The sequence below is a fragment of the Bacillus rossius genome, chromosome 7, assembly GCF_032445375.1.
Source record: "Bacillus rossius redtenbacheri isolate Brsri chromosome 7, Brsri_v3, whole genome shotgun sequence".
NCBI classification, from domain to species: domain Eukaryota; kingdom Metazoa; phylum Arthropoda; class Insecta; order Phasmatodea; family Bacillidae; genus Bacillus; species Bacillus rossius.
The window spans coordinates 69,196,039-69,218,146 of record NC_086335.1 but is presented as its reverse complement, the minus strand read 5'-3'; the positions used below and the strand labels follow the sequence as shown (position 1 = coordinate 69,218,146).

The 22,108-nt window shown below is 40.9% G+C and overlaps 1 protein-coding gene across 1 annotated transcript in view; it reads left to right on the top strand.

The window, feature by feature from the left end:
- Positions 1 to 4,874: 4,874 nt before the first annotated feature.
- LOC134534619 (uncharacterized) overlaps positions 4,875 to 22,108 on the top strand; it is a 31,816-nt gene continuing 14,582 nt past the window's right edge. The window contains exons 1-4 of the mRNA XM_063373104.1: positions 4,875 to 4,903; positions 13,933 to 14,048; positions 16,609 to 16,689; positions 16,783 to 16,839. Of these exons, the coding sequence (XP_063229174.1) occupies positions 4,875 to 4,903; positions 13,933 to 14,048; positions 16,609 to 16,689; positions 16,783 to 16,839 (283 nt within the window). The remainder of the gene's footprint in view (positions 4,904 to 13,932; positions 14,049 to 16,608; positions 16,690 to 16,782; positions 16,840 to 22,108) is intronic.

Here is a 22,108-nt window from a genome sequence, read left to right as displayed (position 1 = left end):
GGGACGTAACAAATTGCAACCAGTGAGACTGCGTTTAAAGGTTACGAAAATTAATGGAAGGTTTTTTTTTTAATTTGGTTTGTTTGAATGATTTTCATTTTTACGTCCGCAGATGAAAGCTTAAGCTTTTCTGTACTTTTCTGTACAACGGGATCTTCTGTAGGTGCAAACGCGACTATTTCGCTGATTAGTTTCGCTCCACGCTGCAGACCCAACTGCTCCGTGCATGTCCGAGACAACCATGTCACTAGTTTGCTCTTCGGCCAGTACCAAGTTCAAGTGCTTGTCATCACTTGGCCCGGGTTGAGTATGATCGGGACCACACTTCTTCTGCATGTCAACTGAACCACGATGCAACCATTGAAGGCGGGTGTACGATCATTCGCGTCGAGACTTGTTTGCCTACCGGGTGAAAGTGCACCTGCGAGGCAGGCAAGCACATGTTACATAACGTAGAGACCTGCAAAATTCGCGGGTTCATTGACCTCTATGATAGACTCCACAGTCCTTTAAATACTCGCGTAAATGACACCTGTTCATTGGCTACTGACGCGGGAGACATCTCAACTATAGGCTGTCCGTAATTCGGCACTTTCTTGGTTTAGTGTTTCCCCATTGGCACACAGTTCCCCGGATAAAATGTGGGCCAGCGGTACGAAGGTATAGTTGTTTTGATGCTAGCCTATCGCGAAATGAATCCGCGAATTTTTGCATGTCTCTATACATAGATAAGGTTTCGTCTCGCACGCCGAGTTGCTTGTCGTTTCTGCTAACTAAGGGATTTAGCTGTGAAATTGTATTGATGTCTCTCTTGCAATTGTGTTTGGGTCACAAATGTTGCCACCAGACGCTAGACGTTATTTTGGAGTTGCCAGAGGCCACGCAAGTGTTGGTAGTCGTGGATACTGTCCACAAGGCCGTAGCGAGGATGCCTTGAAGGAGAGCGTCCAGTATTAACATTATATAATTTTTCACAAGTAAGTATTCTTTATAATGGAATTTTTTTGTAATTTTAAAATGAATTTTTTTTTTCACACTAAAATCTCACGGAATAGTGTACAATTTTCAATTTTATTCATAAAAGTATGCAATCATTTCATCAATGTTTCGTTATGACGTTGTCACGTTAAACTATCGTCCGTAAACCGACTTTACAGACAACCAATTTTTTTTATAATTCTGTTTTGGTTTTGAAATCCCGGACGGGAGGGGAGGGTGGAGGCCACGGGCGCGGCTAGGATAAGGATCGAGACGGGCCACGGGCTGCCGACTCGGAGAAGTCCTCGCGTGTCGGCGACGGCCGGAGACGAGCCAGGACAGGAGCCTGGTCCAGGTAGCGGGAGGCTGTTGTCGCGTGCTGCCTGCTCGCCGGGACAGCTGTCCGGCGCCTGGTCAGTCCGCACCTGCTCCCCGTCTGCGCGGTCACTTCTTCTGTTGGTTGGTCGCCCGAAACATTGGCTCAAGTGCGGTGTTTGCACTGCGGAAACAGTTTTAAATGGGTCGTTACCACAACGCCGAATGTCAAAATTGACCACAACGCCGACAGCTAGAAAACTGCTGTGTACCACCAACGCCGAAATAACAACTGAATGAATTTGTGTGTGTTTCTTAAATGTACCTTAACGCCGAAATACCACAATCAAACCTAACCTTACCTAACCTAACCTAACTTAACCTAGCATATCCTAGCCTAGCGTAACCTAACCTAGTCTAACCTAACCTAACCTTTGTGGCAGTCCTGCAATGACATTTTTCGGCGTTTGTGTATTTCGGCGTTGTGGTAATTCGGCGTTGTGGTACACAGCAGTTTTCTAGCTGTTGGCGTTGTGGTGCGTCCCCGTTTTAAATTACTAGATTCATTCAAGTGAAGGTTTTTAACGACGGAGATGACGTTATCAAGCACCATTCCCGCGGGGACAATTAAATATGGTGGAAGGCGAGGTTAAAATGTGACTTCAAATACGTGACAGCATTCCGTCTCCTGTGGCAACTTCTAGCTCCATGCCAACTTAGGCTAGCCGTAGTCGGAGTCGGTCATGGCGTTCACTCGCCGAACAAAGCACAAATACACGCTACCTCTCCCGCGTGGTTTGAAACCACGACGACCACCTGTCTTTCCAGTTGTACTCTCATCAGCCCGTGTGTGCCTGATGATGGGAGCAGATCTCACTTCCCGAAACTTCGCGACTTCCTGATGTGTTAGCATCTTAGCTCTCGGTGTAAGGCGAGAAAATGGAACGGAAGTCGACGAACGGAAATGTGGCACAAAGATGGCGGACCCCACGTGTAGCAACATAAACCCGGAATATAGTCACTTTCGTAAACATCAGGGGACATACCTAACGAACGTATTGGTGTGCCAGTTGAAATTGTATGATAGTGAAACTACCCCGAAATATATTTCGCAAACTAAAATAGTCATAGTAAAAAAGTAAAGGTTTAAAACACCTAAGCAATCTGGCATTACAGTGATTATAATACATATTCTCTTTGTAATATGTGAACGGGCTAGTTTTTAGCGCGCGTCAATGAAACTCAAGGAACGTGGTTCGAATTTCGTCACTGGTAAAAAAAAATTGTCCTTTTTTACTTTTTTTTATGAAATATAAAAAAAATGTTATGTAATAATAATTGATAATCAGCTCAAAAAGGTTAAGGTTTGTTTGTAATGATTATTTACAGACTGATTTCAGTCGTTTAAACAAAAACAAATGCATACAAACATATACGAAGTGTTATAATATGTGTTTTGAAATGTTTCAGGTTAATATTTTAGTAATGTCACGAAAGTTTAACTTCTAACGTCCTTTCATAAAATTCCCTGTAGAAAAGGTTCATTTGCAACATGAAAAACATGATAAGACTTTTTTTTTTGTCTTTGGAAGCCTACTGCGTTCTTCGTGTCGACAGAACACCTGTTTAACTTCATCCCTGGGTTCGCTTGCGTTCCGCTGTATTGACGGTGTGTCGTCCTGTTTATCTGTGGTATCATCGCTCGGTTCATCTGTTTGTGGCTGCGCAGTTCAAAGTTGTTGTTTGTGTTTACTGTTCTCGTTGTCAACCCACGGTGTTTGTCTGCGCTGTGATGTTTGTGTGGTTGATTCCTTCCACGGAATTCTCTGTGGTTTCTTTGCATTCAACATTTGGCATCGGCTCAGTTTGGCTTGTCTGTGTGTTTGTGTATTCATTCATCTTTGTTTGTTCTTTGCATTTTCTCTATAACATACAGTGCGAACTAGCAATGGCGATATGTCCAAAATAATTATTTAAAAAAAATTGTGAACGAGTCTTTACTCGCCAGAGATGTGTAACATCTAGCCTCGGTAACTAGCAAATTCATGTGTTATTATTTAAAATAATGGCGAACGTGATAGATATACAAACATTGTTTTTCAACTACATTTCTTGTCGTGAATCACACGTAGTTTCCAAACTCGCCGCTGGGATTCGTTGCCGGAACACTACGTGGACTATTGAATCATTAGATTTGCAGAGCGAAATGTTCAAATACTTATATAATGAAACGACTCCGATGAAAGCGAAAATGACTTGAAGTAACACCAAACCCGGCTGTGTACCTGGTATTTGACAAGGAATTTTATTCATATACTGCTCATATTGTTAAAAATCCATTAACCAGTTAATATTATGAAGTCTCCCTTTGGCTTTAATTGGGAGTTACTGCAGTGTCTCGCAACACTCCGTCCGATAGTTAAATCAGTCACTACCTGAGCTAAGACCTTGAAATAACTCGAGTTGACTCAACACCTATGACTTGCCACATAATTCCCTTTCCCTCGCCTTTCTGCACCCACAATGCAGCACTAAATTTTGGAAGAGGGTTGTTTGTTCAAATGGACTGCGTATCGAACACTATACTGTCAGGCTCAGGAGAAACAGGGAAAACTGAAATAGCAGGGAATTTATAACGTCTGGTAAAGTCGGGGAATTGTATGTTTTTCTGTAATGCCAACCTATTTACTGTGCCATGCAAGTTCGCGCGAAAACTTAACTCCTTTCTGTGGGAATACGTTAATAAACATCTCCTGCACCGAGAATACGGTGACTATCCAGCATCTCAAAGAGAGAGTCGCCGCAGCAATCACAACTCTAACTGTGGACACGATTCAAAAGACTTGCCAGACATCTAGACATCGCCAGAGCTGAAACGGCTCTCGAATCAGTGTGCACCAAGCCAGGTCTAAAAAAATCTTTTCTGAACTTAAAAAAAAAATGCCAAACGTTATTTTACTATAACAGTTTATAATCCCGGAAGACATTCTCAATGATTTTTTTTTTGACGTGATAACGTCTTATAAATCGATGAACGCCGGGGCTGCACGCACGAAGAAAGCATGACTCATTGTCACGTTCCGCACTGAGCCGAGCGTGCAAGAACCGGCCAACCACCGTGCGAGATAAACCTTCTATAATATCAAACAGGTTAAGGCGGGCTTTTTAAAAGCAGCAATTTAATCTTTATGACGTTATCAACGTAAAATTATCGTCCGTAAACCGACTTTACAGACAACAACCCCCTATCCTTTTTTTTTTGTGAATGAAAATGGTTAGGAGACTTAGTAAAGAATATTGAAAAACAAAACTTGTGAAAACCTTTAGAGATGTTTTCGGCAGATGACACAAACCGGGGAGTGTCAGCAGAGCTAACCTGAGGACGCGGGTAGCTGCAGATGGCGGACAGAGTGTCCGGCCTCCCTGCTAATAGTTGTCCAGTCTGCGGTCAGAGGCAGGCCGCGGTCTTGTTTGTGCGGTGCCTTGACCGCCCCAGGGGGGGGGGGGGGCAGTGATGGATGACGACTTCCCCCCTTCCCCCCCAAGGGCCCCGCGCGGCTTGTGAATGGCCGGCCGACAACATGGCGGCGTCCTGCCACGGCTGCAACCAGTGGGCAGAAGGGCATAACCACTCCACCTGTGCCAGTTCACGATTGTAATTCAAGCCAATGACTCCGACATCTGTTGGTAGCGTTTATTTTGCCACATATATGACCAGCAGACTAACAACACTTTTGTTTCAACATATAAAAACCATTTCGATGCCTTGATTTTGACAACCTTTATCCAAATGTCTGTCGGGATATTTTGCAACCGTGAGCAGGCTCTGGAATAAACTAGACCAAGCGACAAGGCAAACAAAAAATCTAGCTTCCTTTCAGTACAGGCTGAAAAAAAACATATTTGTAACAACTGCTTACCATGACCACTTCGCCGCTACCCTATTGCTTGAATCTGTGTGTGAATGTGCGAGTGACTGGTTTTAATGTATACAGTAGCACCTATTTTTTGATACTATTTGCTGTATGTTTAATCACTTTCCTTTAGTTGTATGTCTATGCTTAATTTTTAATTACTTTAAATTAGTTATGGTTGAATCTTTTGTAATAGTTAATATTTGAACATTATGTTAAAATTTTAATTTGTTCTATTAATATTTAGTCAACGTCTGCTTATATCATGCTTAATTCTTAATATTCCACTATTAGATGTAATTGCAGAAAAGTGGTTAAGTGTAAGAAAAGGCGTACCGCCTTAACTTCGCCACCAATAAAGACGATAAATAAATAAAAAATAAATAAGTACTCACCTATCCAGACACTAACGATTGTTTTTTTAAATTTTTTATTTTAAGAAATTACCCGAGCAATATTTTGGCAATTACTCGCCGCCATGATGCAAAAAAGAAAAAAAGATTTTCAACTTCCGCCAAAATGCCACAGTACTCTACTCTGATTGGTGGTTCGTAGATGCGCCACGCGTCCGTGACATAAATATAATACATTAATTTCCCTCGTACACACACGACATTTCTCCCGCGCGCACGAACGTACAAGCATGGTTGTGGAGGAGCTAAGACCTCGGTACAAGTGTAGATCGAGTAAGGAGGGGGGGTGGGGTTGTCAGCGTGAACGATGATGTAATCTGATAAAATAAGGGTACTGACATTGTATCCGAGTATTCTCAAACGAAGGCGTAGTATAATAGTTCTTGTGAAGGTTCTACTGTACCTAGAGTGCGTTAGAGACTACCTACGAGATAAATGTTACTTTACCTTTAACGTCTTACAAACCAAATACGAGCCTCAAATAAATAAAATCATAGCGTTTCAACATGTCACCTGTTTTAAGTGTTTCATCTTAACATAAGAAATAGTGGGAGTTTGGAATAGGGTTACTTATCTAAGGCAGGGGCTTGAACCCTAGCCAGTTCTCTCTCAAAGACACTGCGGCTACTATCGGCGTATTACGGGACTTAACCCTGGCTAAGGGGGCCGCCTTGTCAGAGAGGCGGGATCATAAGAGCGACGCTCGCTGGTGCTTCTAGCGCGGTGTCGCCTCTAAGCGCAAGGCGCGCTGTCTTCTCTTCGTCACAGGGCGATCATGAAATTTGAGCGGTGGGACATAACATTATATGGCGGAGAAATGTCGATACAAGTTTAATAAAATTCCCTTGGATGCTTTCAACAATCTTTACTGGTCGTTTTGTGTTTGAATATTATTCTGAAAGCACGCGTTTTAGCCCTTACCACTCTTCTAAAAATTAAGTTAAAAAAACAAAGTAGGAAAACAATTACTCATCCACCTTTGTCGTATTCTTAAATACTTTTTTCGTAAACAGACCCCACTCGGATGTCTTGAGCAGTGGTTTCTTCTAAAGCTCGCACCGTGTGTGTGCCCGGGTAGGCGGACCTTAAGGGGCTGCTGATCAAGTGATTAAGGTTCGATCTCCCACAGTGGCGTAGCCAGGATTTGTGTATGGGGGGTGTCAAGAAGCATGGCCCCCCCCCCCATATTAAAGCGGGGGGTCCGGGGGTTCTCCCCCGGGAAAATTTGGATTTTAAGGTGTAAAATAGTGCTATTTTAGCAGTTTTCGGTTCTTAAATTTAAATATTGTAATGGTAAAATTTTTATTAATTTTAATATGATATTTGTTTGAGTGATGAATAAGATATTAATTAAAGATTTTGTGCTAAGGGGGGGGGGGGTTGAACCCCTAAACCCCCCCCCCCCCTGGCTACGCCCCTGATCTCCCACAATGCTGATTGTTTAATTTTCTTGTAATTGCTATTGATCAAGCGATTTTACTGTAGTTTCATTCCGATTGACTATAAAAACGAACGCATTAGGCAAATTCAGTAAATTTCGCAAAATAATTAAGAAAACAATTTCAAGGTCTTGATTTCTTTAAAAAAAAGTTTGATAAAATACACACAGAATGATCACATAACTTCTAGAAGGTTCTGATAACGGTAGTCTCTGATAATTTTTTTTACAATTGGTTAGAACTGTCAGAAGTAGTCTTATACTTTTGTGACACTGCACTGTATGAATCATATTAGCTTCCCAGAATTCTAAGGGGGCTACTTATTTAATATATTTAATAGTTAGTGACTTCCAGTGAACATTGCTGATTATCTCGCTAGAGTGACTTCGAATCAAAAAGTTGTGATATTGATTAGCCAAACAAGATATCCCTACGTTTAGTAAATGTCCTAATTTTGCCCTAAGTCTTATCTTAAGTCTTTACCTAAGTTTAGCATCCAGATTAGTAACAAAATCCATTCTTGTGTATAGGACCAGATACAGAAATGCCTAATAAGCATACTACTACTTCTCAGAGTCACACAAAGACTTATTGCCATTTTCGTCTGCAGTTTTTACTGATATTTCACCACAACGTATAAACAGTGAAAATTAATTTTTGTTTATTTTTGCACCATATAGGCTATGTACATTTCAGACGTTACCTGCAGTTCAAATAAAATCAGGCAAATATTCGTATCCTAATTCAAAAAATTTCCCTGATTAATTACGATTTCGGTTTGTTCCCACAAGTGAGTAACAGTCACAATGCTGAAGTGTAATCTGTACCAAAAAATAAATAAATAAATGTAAATTTCCTTTCGTTGAAAATCTTAAATCTCAGAAAGTTCTTCACCGATTGCTTTGAAATTTCAAACACAACGTTGCATTCGATTATGCGCGTGTTTTTATATACCTATGTCACACCTATGACAGATGAAAATATAAGAATAAAAAGAAGAATATATGTTTACCTATATATATATAAATATATAAATTTTTGTGTTCGTCTTCTGTTTTGTAAAGATAAAGACGTAGATAGGAAGATTTAGACACAGAGAGATAGAGCTATATATATAGAGAGAGGTATAGAGATATATACAGATGTATAGAGATAGATCAGGTATATACAAATATAGAAATATGCAGAAATATGTAGATAGGGAGATAGACTGATGTATAAATAGAAACATAGATGTATAGAGACAGATATTGTGATATTAAAAGATAGAGATACAGAGAGATTTATACATAGAGAGAAATATAGTGAGATTTATAGAGGGTCGTTTATAAGTACAGGCCGGAAAAAATCACGGGTTCAATGACCTTCAGGATAGACTCCAATATCCTCTACACACTCGGGCAAATACCAACTGTTCATTGGCTGCTGACTTGTGAATCGTCTCGATTGTGTGGACCTGTGATACGACACTTCTATGAGTGATGGGTCTCTAATTGGCCCTCAGTCCTCCAGATTAACAGTGAACCAATGGCAGAAGCAGCACTAAGGTATAATTATTTGAATTTCAGCATAACACGAAATGAATCCGCGAATTTTTCAGGTCTCTATTTATGAGGAGACAGTGAGAGATGCTTTGTATATGAGTACCTACTTCGAACAGTTTGAAAGCGGCATAGCAACGCAGGCCGGCCATTGGCTGGTCCCGTGCTGTGTGTGGAAACCCGGGGCCGAGCGCTGATCAAACATTGTTGCCGCGCGGAGTGCTTGTTTGCGAGTCTGTCCTCCCTGCTCGGGGGGTGTTGGAGGGGAGGGAGGGATGTGGGTCACGCGCCTCCCCCGCCACGAGTTCCGCGTCTATCAGCAACCCTGCAGCCGGCACGTGCTGCCCCCTACCCCCTGCACCGGGAATGCGGAAATAATAATAACAACACGTCGTCCCAACACTTTTATAAATGCCCGGTCGCGCAAGCCAGGCTTAGTCATTTCGTTCTCTTACTCGCCACCGTTTATCGACAAGGCCCGTACTGCAGCGACACGGCAACGGAGACGATGCACGGAAACTTAACAAAATGGCAGCCGTGCAACTGAACTTAACGGGTTACAAGCTCCGAGAGCATAGCGCGTTCAGGATTTAAACAACGCCGCTGAGCGTACAATTCTGCCTACCCAACATTTTCAACGAAATTGAGTTTTTTTTTTGTTCCAACGCATCCAGAGCAGACGTTTCGCATCCAACCGATGCAATTTTCCCCGGCAAAAATCATAGATAGCATCAGCACCATCGCACTTACTAACTGCAGTAGGCTCCATGCTGAGTTAATAGGAGTGTAGCTGTTTACCCTTGCTTTATAGTAAATAAAAGTATTCAAAATGTTTCAAAATAAAAATATAATTACATCAAATACCTACTATACTTAGGCTACTTGAAAATAAGCAGCTTTAATAGAATAAATATTATGTTACCTAGAATAAACTTTTTTTTTTATCAAACCAATCACTGTAATTGATTCAAATCAAACATTATTTTCATAAGTGAATTTTTGTTGAATTTTAGAATTTTCCCCGAATTTTTTAGCCTAATAAATATATATTTCCAAGATGGCGGTAACGATGGCCGACAAGATGGAGGACGCCCTGGAAATTAATTATTGCACTCTAGTAGGTAAAATAAAACTAAAATGGCGGTAGCACATTCTAGCAGGCAAAAACAGTATATCGAATTAAAGATGGCGGCCTCCAGCAGACAAAAACAAGATGGCGGACGTGACACACTAGCTGGAGAAATATATCTTTGTATTAGTAGTGGGAGGTCAGTTTGCCCGTGGTTTTCGTGGAGGAAGGATCTGTCGCCATTTTTATTTTTGCTCTCAATGGGTTCGAACCGAAGACTATGATGTAAGTACGTTTATTAATTAAATTTGACTAATAAATATTTGTAATAAAATTTTTTTTCTGATTTTTTGAATGAAAATTATAAATTTTTAAGATGGCGGACATGAAGTCATAATCCAAATTGGCAGAATGTTTTTATTAAAATTTAATTAATTAAAAAAATTCACATTAAAGTCATATAATTACGGATTTTCAAGATGGCGTCAGTAACGATACTTTGAACGGTTACATCATAATTTGAAATGGCGGCCATGACGTCCTAATGGTCGTTGTCATGACCTCGGCGACTTAGGGCGGCTTGTCCATGGGGAATGTAAGCCGCTTTGGGGAATTTTCAAGCTGTTAACTTTTTCGAGGACTAAAACGGGAAATGTTTCCTTGAAATAGGGTAATTTTTATTGTTCTGATTTTTTTGAGATTTTTTGGCAGAATTTTTTTTCTAAAAAACTGGAAGTTTTTACAGATTTTGGTGAATTTTTTTGCAATTCTGAGTAAATTTTGGCTATTTTTGGCAAATTTTGAAGGTCTAGATCATCCTCGATGGCCGCCGTGACGTCACAATTCAAGATGGCGGTCACCCATAATCCAGTCCCCGGACCTACTGTCATATACTACTAGCGACAAACACTCGCCGAGCAGCCCTTTCCCTCCAGCCTTGAGGCGCCGCGTCGCTGCTACAAATATTTGTGGGTCGCGGCGCAACTGTTTGTCGCGGTGACGTGTGCAGGCCGCTCCGAACACGTGACGCAGCCCCGCTGGGAGCCTTCAGTTCACAGACGAGAGAGCCACACCCGAAGTTCCCCGAAGGTTGCTTGGCAAATAACTTTCTAATATGTAGCTATCCAGGGCTAGGAAACCGTTCTACATGATTTCACCGTATCTTTAATGTAGCTATCCTAACCAAATCAACCGTCACACAATGTTTTAAAGTATTTATAATGTAGCTAACCTAACCTAATTGACCATTAGTAGGGACTGGAAAAATTCGCTGTTTCGATCACCTTCAGGATAGACTACACAGTCCTCAGTATACCTACTCGGGAAAATAACGCCTGTTCATTGGCTGCTGACTTGTGAGTCGTTTCAACTAGTTAGCTTGTGATACGATAATTCTTTGGTTGAGCATTTCCCATTGGCCCAGAGTCGTCCAGATGAACAGTGAACCAATAACAAAAGCAGCTTTAAGGTACATATATGTATTTGAATTTTAGCGTATCGCGAAATGAATCCGCGAATTTTTCCTGTCTATAACCATTAGTAGAGACTGGAAAAATTCGCGATTTCGATTACCTCTAGGATAGACTCCACAATCCCCTACACACGGGCAAATGCCACCTGCTCATTAACTACTGACCATGACACCTGTCAACTGGGACGCTTGCGATTCGATACTTTTTTGGTTGAAGGTTTTCCATTGGCTCAAAGTCCTTCAGATAAACTGTAAGCCAATCAAAGAAGCAATATAAAGGTGCAGTTGTTTGGATTCTATCATATCGCGAAAATAATCCGCTAATTTTTCCGGTCTCTAACCATTAGTTATCATGAGTTGTCCAACATAAAAAAAAAACCGAAGATGCACGATCGGGCGTTTGGCTCTCTCGTCTGTGAAAAGAAGGATTCCTATTGCTGGAGGGTGCAGGATTATTTGTCGGCATTGACAAAACACTGACATATAATTCAGAAACTACTGCAGAGTGCATGTTTACGTTACGATTTTTTAATTTGAAGAAGTCAAGAAACCATTGAAAACGAACTGGCTCAACATGGATCACAGACGGCAATTTAACTTTATGACCCAACTCGAAAATATAAATTTTATAGAGCGTCACCAAATTTCATGTATGCTAAGCTTTCTCAACAGTTGGTAAAAACATGGCTACAACACCGCGCATAAGAAAAAATATTCAGATACCTACGCACCGTAGCACCTTCTTTCGTGGCCCCCACATTCGATTACGGGCCCTGGACCCAGGATCGGAGACGACCCCCCCCCCCCCCCCCCCCCCCCGATTTTACAGTCACGTGCTACATTATAATTGCATGGTTATTTCTTACCTACACTCTTTTTAGAATGTTATTTAACCTGAAAATACAGGGTATAATTATGGTTACTATTTTACAAGTCCAAACTAAGCTTTATATATAAAATATTTTTAATTTAAAATAACCACAGCGAGTATGTATATTTATTTCACACAATGAGATAAAAATGAAAATATTTATAGAAAAATAAAATTAGGCTGGGCCCTGGACCCAGGGGTCCAGCCAGGCCCACCCTTGTGGGGGCCATGCCTTCTTTAGAAGATGATTTAGTTACTTGGACAAACCATCTGCGGAATGACATGCCAGACACTCCCTCCGGCAGAAGTCGCCCGCCGCTGTTTTCAAAACACGTTATCGAGCACTGCTTCACAAGAAACAGTCAGCTGGAACTCTGCCCCATTAGCAGAGACAGCGCACTGCAAGTGTGACCCCACACAGTCAATATTACCAAAGATGCTGTATAATTAGAAACCGGAAAAATTCGTGAGTTCATTTCGCGACAGGCTAAAATACTAATCGTTATACCTTAGTGCTGCCTCTGCTATTGGCTCACAACTCACCTGGATGACTCTGGGCCAATGAGAAACACCCAACCAAAGCTGTATAGAATCACAGGCTGCTTCGCTGGAACGTCTCACAAGACAGCAGCCAATGAGTGGGTGACATTTGACCGAGTGTACGTAGAACTATGGAGTTCATCCTACAGGTCATTGAACCCGCGAATTTTTCCGGTCCCTATGTATAATGTATAGAAATAAACTCTTAAGTAGGTTTTTTTACGACTATGAATGTGTAAAAACAAAACTAAAAAAAAAAATCATAATTACTATTTAATTTGACATCTGGTGCGTATATTGTGCAATACGTGAGTCCGAATTCGACTAACGAACTTCGGATAGAGGTTCTTCAAGACAACATTATTTAAACGACTTAACATGTAAAGTGCTCCCCATGGCTAGCATCCCACATCCTAGAAGTTGCAACTGAACAACATTTTGACGTGATAACGTCTTATAAATCAATGAACGCCGGCTGTACGCACGAAAAAGCATGACTCATTGTCACGTTCCGCCTGAGCCAGGGCGTGCAAGAATCGGCCAACCAACATGCGAGAAAATCTTCTATAATATCAAACAGGTTAAGGCGGTCTTCTTAAAAGCAGCAATTTAATCTTATGACGTTATCACGTAAAATTATCGTCCGTAAACCGACTTTACAGACAACCCCCTTTTTTATTTTAAAATAGTAGAGAAAGTATATAAGATGTAACACTAAGCTTTTAAATTATGATTGATTGAATAAAGTTCTACAACCAACGCGAGTTTTGTCGCTGTGGCAAAATTATTTCATTAAAATAATTGGGGTTGGTAACACGAAACAAATTTATGTGAAAATAAAGGTCAATTTGAATGCAGTTACCTCGTAAACATAATTAATTTCGGCTGGTGCAATAAGCCGGTGTGGTAAGTAATAAGCCATTTTAAAGAAGGGTAAACAAAGAAGGATAAACTGCTCAGGAAACGCAAAAACGCAAGAAATTCGGTGTTACTAAATGTTCAACAACAAAATTTTCAAATGCTCGTTTATAAATCACGCACGACACAAAACCGCAACGCAAGTATCGCCCAACTTCCAACTTCTTGCGTTTCAACTATCCATAGATAAAGTTAAGTTTCAGAAAACTTCTAAATACGTAGGTAGACGTTATGTGCCTAGAAACAACCATGGCGTTTTTACCTGTTAAACTTTCGCATAGTGAAAGATTATAGCAATTTTAAATCAAATTATTTACAATTTCATATTTTTTTTATATGTCCAAAAATGAATTATCAAAATAATCTCAGAGGAAGAGATTTGTTTTCTACTGTTATACAATCTCAAGTGGCATGGTTGGCGACGTGCTTTGTAAACAACTGTACTTTATTTGCGTTGTTGCAGTTGCGACCCTTGCGTGGTTCACAAGCCGCAGGTCTACGGGGGTTACCCCGGGGAGCGCAGGGAATCCAACATGGCGGAAGGGGCAGGCCCGGGCGTCGAGCGAGACGAATGGCGCGGTAATGACGCGCCATGTTGTCAGGCGGCGCGCGGTCACGTGAGGCTTAGCCCGCTAGGGAGAGGGGAGGGGGCGCTGCGGCCCCCACGCACTATCAGTCGGAACTGATGGCTTCCCGTCAAATCGGGCCGCGGGCTCGAGAACCCTCAGTTCGAACCACAGAACAAGGAGGGAAATAAAGAAGTGCGACTCTTGCAGTGGAAACTGAAACCATGTTTCACGCCACAAGTGTCGCTATCTGTTGGGCGGGCCCATAACTACCAGCAATTAAAAAATCGGAATAGAGGTTCTCATACAAAGTTTTTTTAGTTACCGTCATGTAATAAGTGTGGGAACAGCGTCTCGTAGTCCAAACAATCAGTCCATCAGTCCATCAGTCTAACAGCTGAGTGTCGCGGCAGACATCTTTTTTTCATTCTCTTTGGTTGTTTCTGGCTATCACCCCCCCCCCCCCTTTTTTCTAACTGAAAGTGCAACTGCAACTAACACATCCAAAGTATCGTCCATGTTTTTAGATGAGACGATACATCCAACAGCAGCACCATCCACAAGACTGGTCGTGTGTGGGGAAGGCTTCAGTTCAGTTCAAACTGTCAGTTCGGACTGCTCGGTGCGAACTGAGCACCTAGCGGCCTCCCGCTGAGGGCGCCACCACACACTTCAAAATTCCCACATTAAATTTACTATCAATAGAGACCTGCAAAATTCGCGGTTTCGATGGCCTTCAGGATAGACTGCACATTACCCTGTACAATTGGGCAAATAACGCAAGTTCATTGGCTGCCGACTTGTGAGTCGTCTCAGCTGGTTTGTCTGTGATTCGATCCTTCTTTGGTTGAGAGTTTTTAATTGTTTGAGTTTCGTCCAGTTGAACAGTAAGCCAATAGCAGAATCATCTAAAGGGTATATGTGTTTGAATTCTAGCCTATCGTCGAATGAATCTGCGAATTTTTCCGGTCTTTATAAATAGGTAGAGACCTGCAAAATTCGCGGATTCATTTCGTGATATGCTACAATTCAAATAATTATACCTTAGCGCTGCTTCTGCAATTGGTTCACTGTTAATCTGGAGGACTGAGGGCCAATTAGAGACCCTCACTCATAGAAGTGTCGAATCACAGGCCACACAGTCGAGACGACTCACAAGTCAGCAGCCAATGAACAGGTGGCAAGTGCCCGAGTGTGTAGAGTGTAGTAGAGTCTATCCTGGAGGTCATTGAATCCGCGAATTTTGCAGGTCTCTATAAATAGGTACTGCGGCCATCATCACCAGCAGGTCCCGTCGTTGCCGACGACCACAGATATCGCTAGTGAGCGCTAGTGAGAGCTAGTGAGTGCTAGTGATGTGAAGCATTGGAGCGGCAAAGAGTGAACTGCTGCTGTCTGTTTTATCAACCGTCTCCAACTCCTCGTGGAATCTAACATTTATTTCAAACAATAATTTTTTTTTGTTGTGAAATCCATTACTCTGATTTTATATGGTAATATTTATTTTTATTTCCATACTACTTCAAAATAAATTATTTTAAAAAAAGTACCTAACTATTGTTTTGAAGGTGTTTTATGTTTTTTACTATGCTGAAATACTTTACATCAAGAAAATCCTACATCCCTACCTAAATATACATTTAAAGAACACAAACATTAAATTTCGTTCCAAAGTGTCATCTCACTGACCAGTGTTGCAGCTACCCTGATGATGGCGACTGCAATATCAACCGAAACGTCGGTGAAATTCTTGCCTTCGACGCGGCCAGGGGCGGCTCCAGGAGCGAGCGCCGGAGTTTTCCATTTTTATTCTACTTGTTTGTCTAGTTTTCTGTTAAAAATATGGACGTCAGTGGCAAAAAGAAAGTAAAAATTTTAATAGAATTTAAACTAAAGTCCTGGTCAATACCAATTTAAATCCATGATATCGTATTAAAACAAAACTTTCAAATATTTTTCCACGTATAATTACGCGATTTCACCGTAATTTTAACGCAAGCATTTATACAACTTTCCCGAGGATATTTACCAGGATAAGAATATCATTTCTCAAGCTAAAATATATAAAACCCACCGTCGAAATGTATGTTTCAGGTTGGCTTAGAATTTTGCTTGTAAGAGTTAATTTTTCAAATGTTCCAGGGGAGGGCCTCCGTGAAAGCAAAAAGTCTCAGGCCGAAGCCTATACGCCTAGTCATGCTGGAATTAGCCATGCAGGGAGAGGGTCGCATGCATCGTGTGCTAGGAGGGGATTGGCCAGCCATGGCAGCTATTGGCGCCATGACTAACTCCCCTCACTCTTAAATCTAGACTATAACTAGAGATAGGTTGGGCCCAGGTAAAACCTGCATAGACACAGGGAAAACCCTGGGCACATTTATGCGGGATGCAAATTTGCATGTATTAGGGGAGGAGAATACAGGAGACAGAGGATGGTCTGGATAAAGAGTTGGACAGAGTAGAAAAGAGTCTACCATGCGGGAGGTTCGGCACTTGGACTCGTGTATCCAGGGCTGGATTTAGTGACCAGCCTGGTGGTGAGTGGCTGCACTGACCACTCACTCCGCCGCCAGTCAGCACGGACTTGAAAGTCGAGGACCTGTGGAAGTATGCGCCCAGCCCCGGGCCAGAGGTGCTTTCTCCGAAGAAGACGGGTCGGTGGGGGCAGGGGGGGGGGGATTTGTAACTGTGGCATGGTCGTTAGCAGGGCGTTGCGGGGACTCGGCGAGTGTGACGTCACCGGGCAGATGGTATCTGCAGCCGCGACCGCAGCGCTCCTGCCGAGCACTGTCGCAACACGCTGAGTCAGGTCGCGTCCTTCTTCTTGAGCAGCAAACATGTCCCTTGGCCCCGTTGCACGACGACACGACACGGATCGGAAACGGAACACGTAACCGGAGACGGATCTCCGGAAACATTTCACTGTCGCTCCCACAGCGCACGGAAACGTGACAAATGGCCACCAATGAGATTGCATTTCACGGTTCCGGAATATTAATTTAATAAAAAAAAAAGGGGGTTGTCTGTAAAGTCGGTTTACGGACGATAATTTTACGTGATAACGTCATAAGAAAACACTGATAAAAATTTGCATACTTTTTAATTTTCAAATATTATTTACAGTTCTTGCAAATTTAATTTAAATAATTTGTTTAAATATAATCACGAACAATTAGTTAAAAAGCCCGCCTAAACCTGTTTGATATTATAGAAGATTTTCTCGCACGGTGGTTGGCCGGTTCTTGCACGCTCGGCTCAGGCGGAACGTGACAATTTTTCGTGCGTGCAGCCGGCGTTCATCGATTTATAAGACGTTATCACGTCCAAAAGAGATTGAGCTTCGAAATCATAGCATGTCAAGATTTTCATCTATATTAAAAATGAACCACAAAGTAATAACAGAATACTATATATCCATGCAGGAGAAAGAATTTTTAACGTGCCACCACAGCCAAATACTCGGTTTTCATTGGTCGCACGGAGTCACGTGAACGGACTCACTTCGTACGGTTCCATGCCCGCATGCGTGCCATTGTAGACACTCCGTTCTATTAGATCCGTCTCCGTTTAGGCTACCGGTCTACTCTTCCGTGTCGTTGTAGCACGGACTTCAGGGCTCTGTTCCATCTCGTCATTGCTACTAGCTTAGGGTGACCAAATCATAAACTTGAAAAAACGGGACACATCCAAGGAGGGTTTGGGGGCGATACCCTCCAGCTAGAGGGGAGTCCGAGGCGCCGCCATCGAGACGTAATCATTGAAACATGCTCTTTTTTTGCTTATTTGAGACCTATGATTCTTTTTCAATTTACCTATGAATATGTAATTTAATTTAAATTGTGAGGCGTATAATAAATAAAAACAATAACTTTGCAGTGAATACTTATTTATTATAAGTATGTCTGACATACTTAAAAACATAATTAAACAAGGTATCTAAAATGGGTGAGTTCAACTGTCGCGGAGGCGGGAAGACGGCCTGATGAGAGGTGCGACTAAAGTGTATCATCAACCCAACGTAAATACGGGACATTTAGGCGTCCCGGGAGACTTTTTCGGGACCCCGTGTGCGATCGTTAAAAAACGGGACAATCCCGTTTTTACGGGACGTTTGGTCACCCTACACTAGCTACACATGGACGATTAGAGAGTTTTGTTCATTTCTCAACGGAATGAAGTAATTACCGCAGTTTCAGTACGTGTTATAGACGATTACTTTGTCCTTAGGATTATTCCACGCGTCGAAAATTTCACAACCACACACGAAGTACCGAAGCCAAATACGACCCGGAAAACCTGTGTTTCGTTTGCAACCCATTATGAACACTTCCACGTCAGCCAACTTCTACGAAGATCTTTCACCATGTATGTACGTAGCAAGGGGTGATAGTTCATTGTACTCTTAAATAACCCCCGAGTGGAGTGGTGCTGATGACCTGGCCTAGTACCGCCATGTTGTTTTTATTTATTTATTTATTTATTCATCGTCATTATTGGTGGCGAAGTTAAGGCAGTACGCCTTTTCATACACTTAACCACTTTTCTGCAATTACATAAAATAGTGGAATATTAAAAATTAAGCATGATATAAGCAGATGTTGACTAAATATTAAGAGAACAAATTAAAATTTTAACTTAATGTTCAAATATTAAATATTACAAAAGATTCAACCTTAACTAATCTAAAGTAATTAAAAATTAAGCATAGACATACATAAAAAGGAAAGTGATTAAACATACAGCAAATAGTATTAAAAAAATTGGTGCTACTACATTAAAACCAGTCACTCGCACATTCACACACAGATTCAAGCAGTAGGGTAGCGGCGAAGTGGTCATGGTAAGCAGTTGTTACAAATATGTTTTTTCAGCCTGTACTTAAAGGAAGTTAGATTTTTTGTTTGCTTTGTCGCTTGGTCACTATTCAAAAATATGTCTCTTCACCGCACCTTGGCGGGAGTTTCAAACGCCCTAAAGATCCAGCAAGGTTATAAACGTGAAAAAAACCAAAACAATGTCAATATGAATTTAATACATAAAATGATTCTAAATCTGAAAAGCAAATGATGTGTACTTAGCTTTACAAAAAAAAATCTCTTGAAAAACCTACATTGTGGTGAATTGTCTCATTTAATCATCCTTAATGAATTATAAGGACATAAATAATCGCAATTGATTTTCAGCGACAAAATGAATACTTACTTATTTTGCGAAGTTAATTGATCACATTCGAAAAGTGAAAGAGTGATTCAGTGATGAGCGTCAATAAATGTATAGTATTTTCTTGAATTTTTCTTTGTTCTCGTGACTGACAGTGCAAAATTGCAAGGCGTATGTCCGAAAATTTCGTATTAAATACTTTAAAAAATATGTTAATATTTGGCTACATAATTTAACTGATGAAGAGATGGCTTTAGTATTTAAGTATGTTTTATTGTTAGAACTTTGTACGTGTACTTTACTTAAATACTATTTTTTATTTAATTATATTTTCATTTATCCATCTAACAATGTTATAATTTATACGTTTTTTTGTTTATACATAATATTGAATTTTAATAAATTGCTCTTTTTTAACATTCATCTTTATGTAACTAATGCAAAGTTTCTTAGGTTATATATTTTATATATTTATTTCTCAGTTATTATACATTTACAAAAATGTTTACAATCGTCCAAATACCGCATGTAATTTGAAGTGACTTAGATGCACTCACATACAAGCTTACTTTCGTGAGTGCTAAATTCCCTGGTTAATTAAGTGAATGTTGTTAACAAAGTTTAAAAAAAAATGGGGAAATAAATTATTATTATCATTATAACAGGGTTGAGGCCGACAGGAACGCGCCAGTGGGTCAGCCGTGGTCGTCGTGTTTGCGCCCCAACAGAGCTGCAGACCGCGGGGGGCGGGGGGCGGGGGGAGGGGCCACTTGTCTGCCCTAATGCCGGGTCCCGTTAGCCCTCAACCCTTCCTCCCCCCTCACACCCTCTCAGGGCGCGGGCCCACCACTTATATTATTGTCGCCGCGCCGCCCCTCCCAGGGCAGATGTGCGGTCGCGGCTGTAGGGGTGGGTTTTGCGAGCTGCCCCCCCCCCCCCCCTCCTCGCCCCCCGTGCGGAGGAGGAGGGTGGGAGGGGTGGCGGAAGCGGAAGGCACGACTGGGAAATGGCAGCGCGGAACTTCCCCCCTGACGCCCTGGCTTACAGCACGTGGCTCGTCTCGACACTTTTCATCCCAACACTGCATCTGCTGCGCGCACCCGCAAGCGTGTTGACGATATTTCCCGGTCATCTGAGTGTAGTAGCATTTTCTAAACTCGAACCAACTGGAGTTAACACTAACTTCCTCTCTTTCCTTCGTATTTTATTCTACTGCTAACGGAGCATTATTTAAAAAAAAGGGGGGGGGGGTGTTCTGTAAAGTCTGTTAACGGACGATAATTTTACGTGTTAACGTCATAAGAAAACATTGATGATAAATTGCATACTTTTTAATTTTCAAATATTTAATTATAATTTTTTTTTGCAAATTTAATTTAAATAATTTGTTTAAATATAATCACGAACAATTAGTTTAAAAAGCCCGCCTTAACCTGTTTGATATTGTAGAAGATATTCTCGCGAACGGTGGTTGGTCGGTTCTTTGCCCGTTCGGCTCAGGCGGAACTTGACAATTTTTCGTGCGTGCAGCCGGCGTTCATCGATTTATAAGACGTTTTATCACGTCAAAAAAAAAGTTAATTTAAACAATCCTGTTTCTCAGTGTGTTGTTCTACCGCTGTCATAAACCATTACGTATGTAACTGTCCGTTATTGCAGGTTATTCCTTTGTTTTGCTCAATAGGGTATTTGACAGGTTTTAGGTAAATGTCTAAAAATTTTCATTATGACATAATTCCTAAGCAATTTGATTAATTCTTTGTGAAGTTATCTATTTTCTATGAAAATCACCATCAAAGTTTAAATGAATAAAAAAGCCGCCAAAACGGTGAGACGCCATGTTTGCAGGTCACCTGATGTCATGACGTCACATGCTTGTAAACAAACTGTCAGCTTACACGTCGCAATGCGGCTAGTGAGAACTTTGATATTCTTACTGTTATGTGAAATGGCTTACAAATGGTGCGTAGTGCCACAATGCACTAACACGTCCGTTAAAACACCGGAGAAAATATTTGTAAGCATTCCGAAGAACAGTAAGATCGTACAAAAGTGGTTAATGCTCGCTCGCAGAGACCCGAAAGATATAGCAGCAAGTACTAATGCTTTCATGTGTTACGTATCACGTATCCAGGTTTATCCCTTACTCCTAATGGCATGATCCTATAATTATTGATCCTGTGGTAAATGATGCTTGCTGTTTAAATTTAGTACGTGGAAATATACTGCATAAAACAAAAACTTATGATCTACCAATTAATTATGATCTTGATTTGAATAAAAAGTGAAATATATCGTGCATTCAACTTACGACCATTAGTAATTATTTTACCACAAATTTTGATTATATCCAGGATCTTTCGACGAACTAAAACAGAAAAATTATGTACCACAGTAACAAAAATGTACAGGGTCATGCCATCCATAGCAAGAGACCAATTTGGATACGCGATACGGAACTCTTACCTATTAAAGTAATGTTGACATAACTGTGGTTCACAAAAATATAATTTGGTGAATAATTTTATATCTATATACATTGAAATACATACTTCATTTCATTTTTTTATTCGCTTTAAATTAGTTCTAACGGGAGCCCTACTTTTGTTATTGAATGGTCAAACCAATCAATCTGTCAACATTATATAAAATGTTTACAAAAATAAAATATTTTTAGGCTTTTCTAATTTACTTAATTATTTAAAAGTATATTTTAATCATTTATAATAACACTTACAACGCTACTTTCACGTTCTTTAATTCTGCAGCATAAAAATCGGGATTGTTTTTAAAAAATAGTCCGACCATTATTGCGTCTATTCTCGGGAGGTTTCCACTCTCAGCTTTAATGAAGTTGTTCTCCATTATATTTTTTCTAATAATTACAATAATTTCTTACTTTTAGTCAGCATT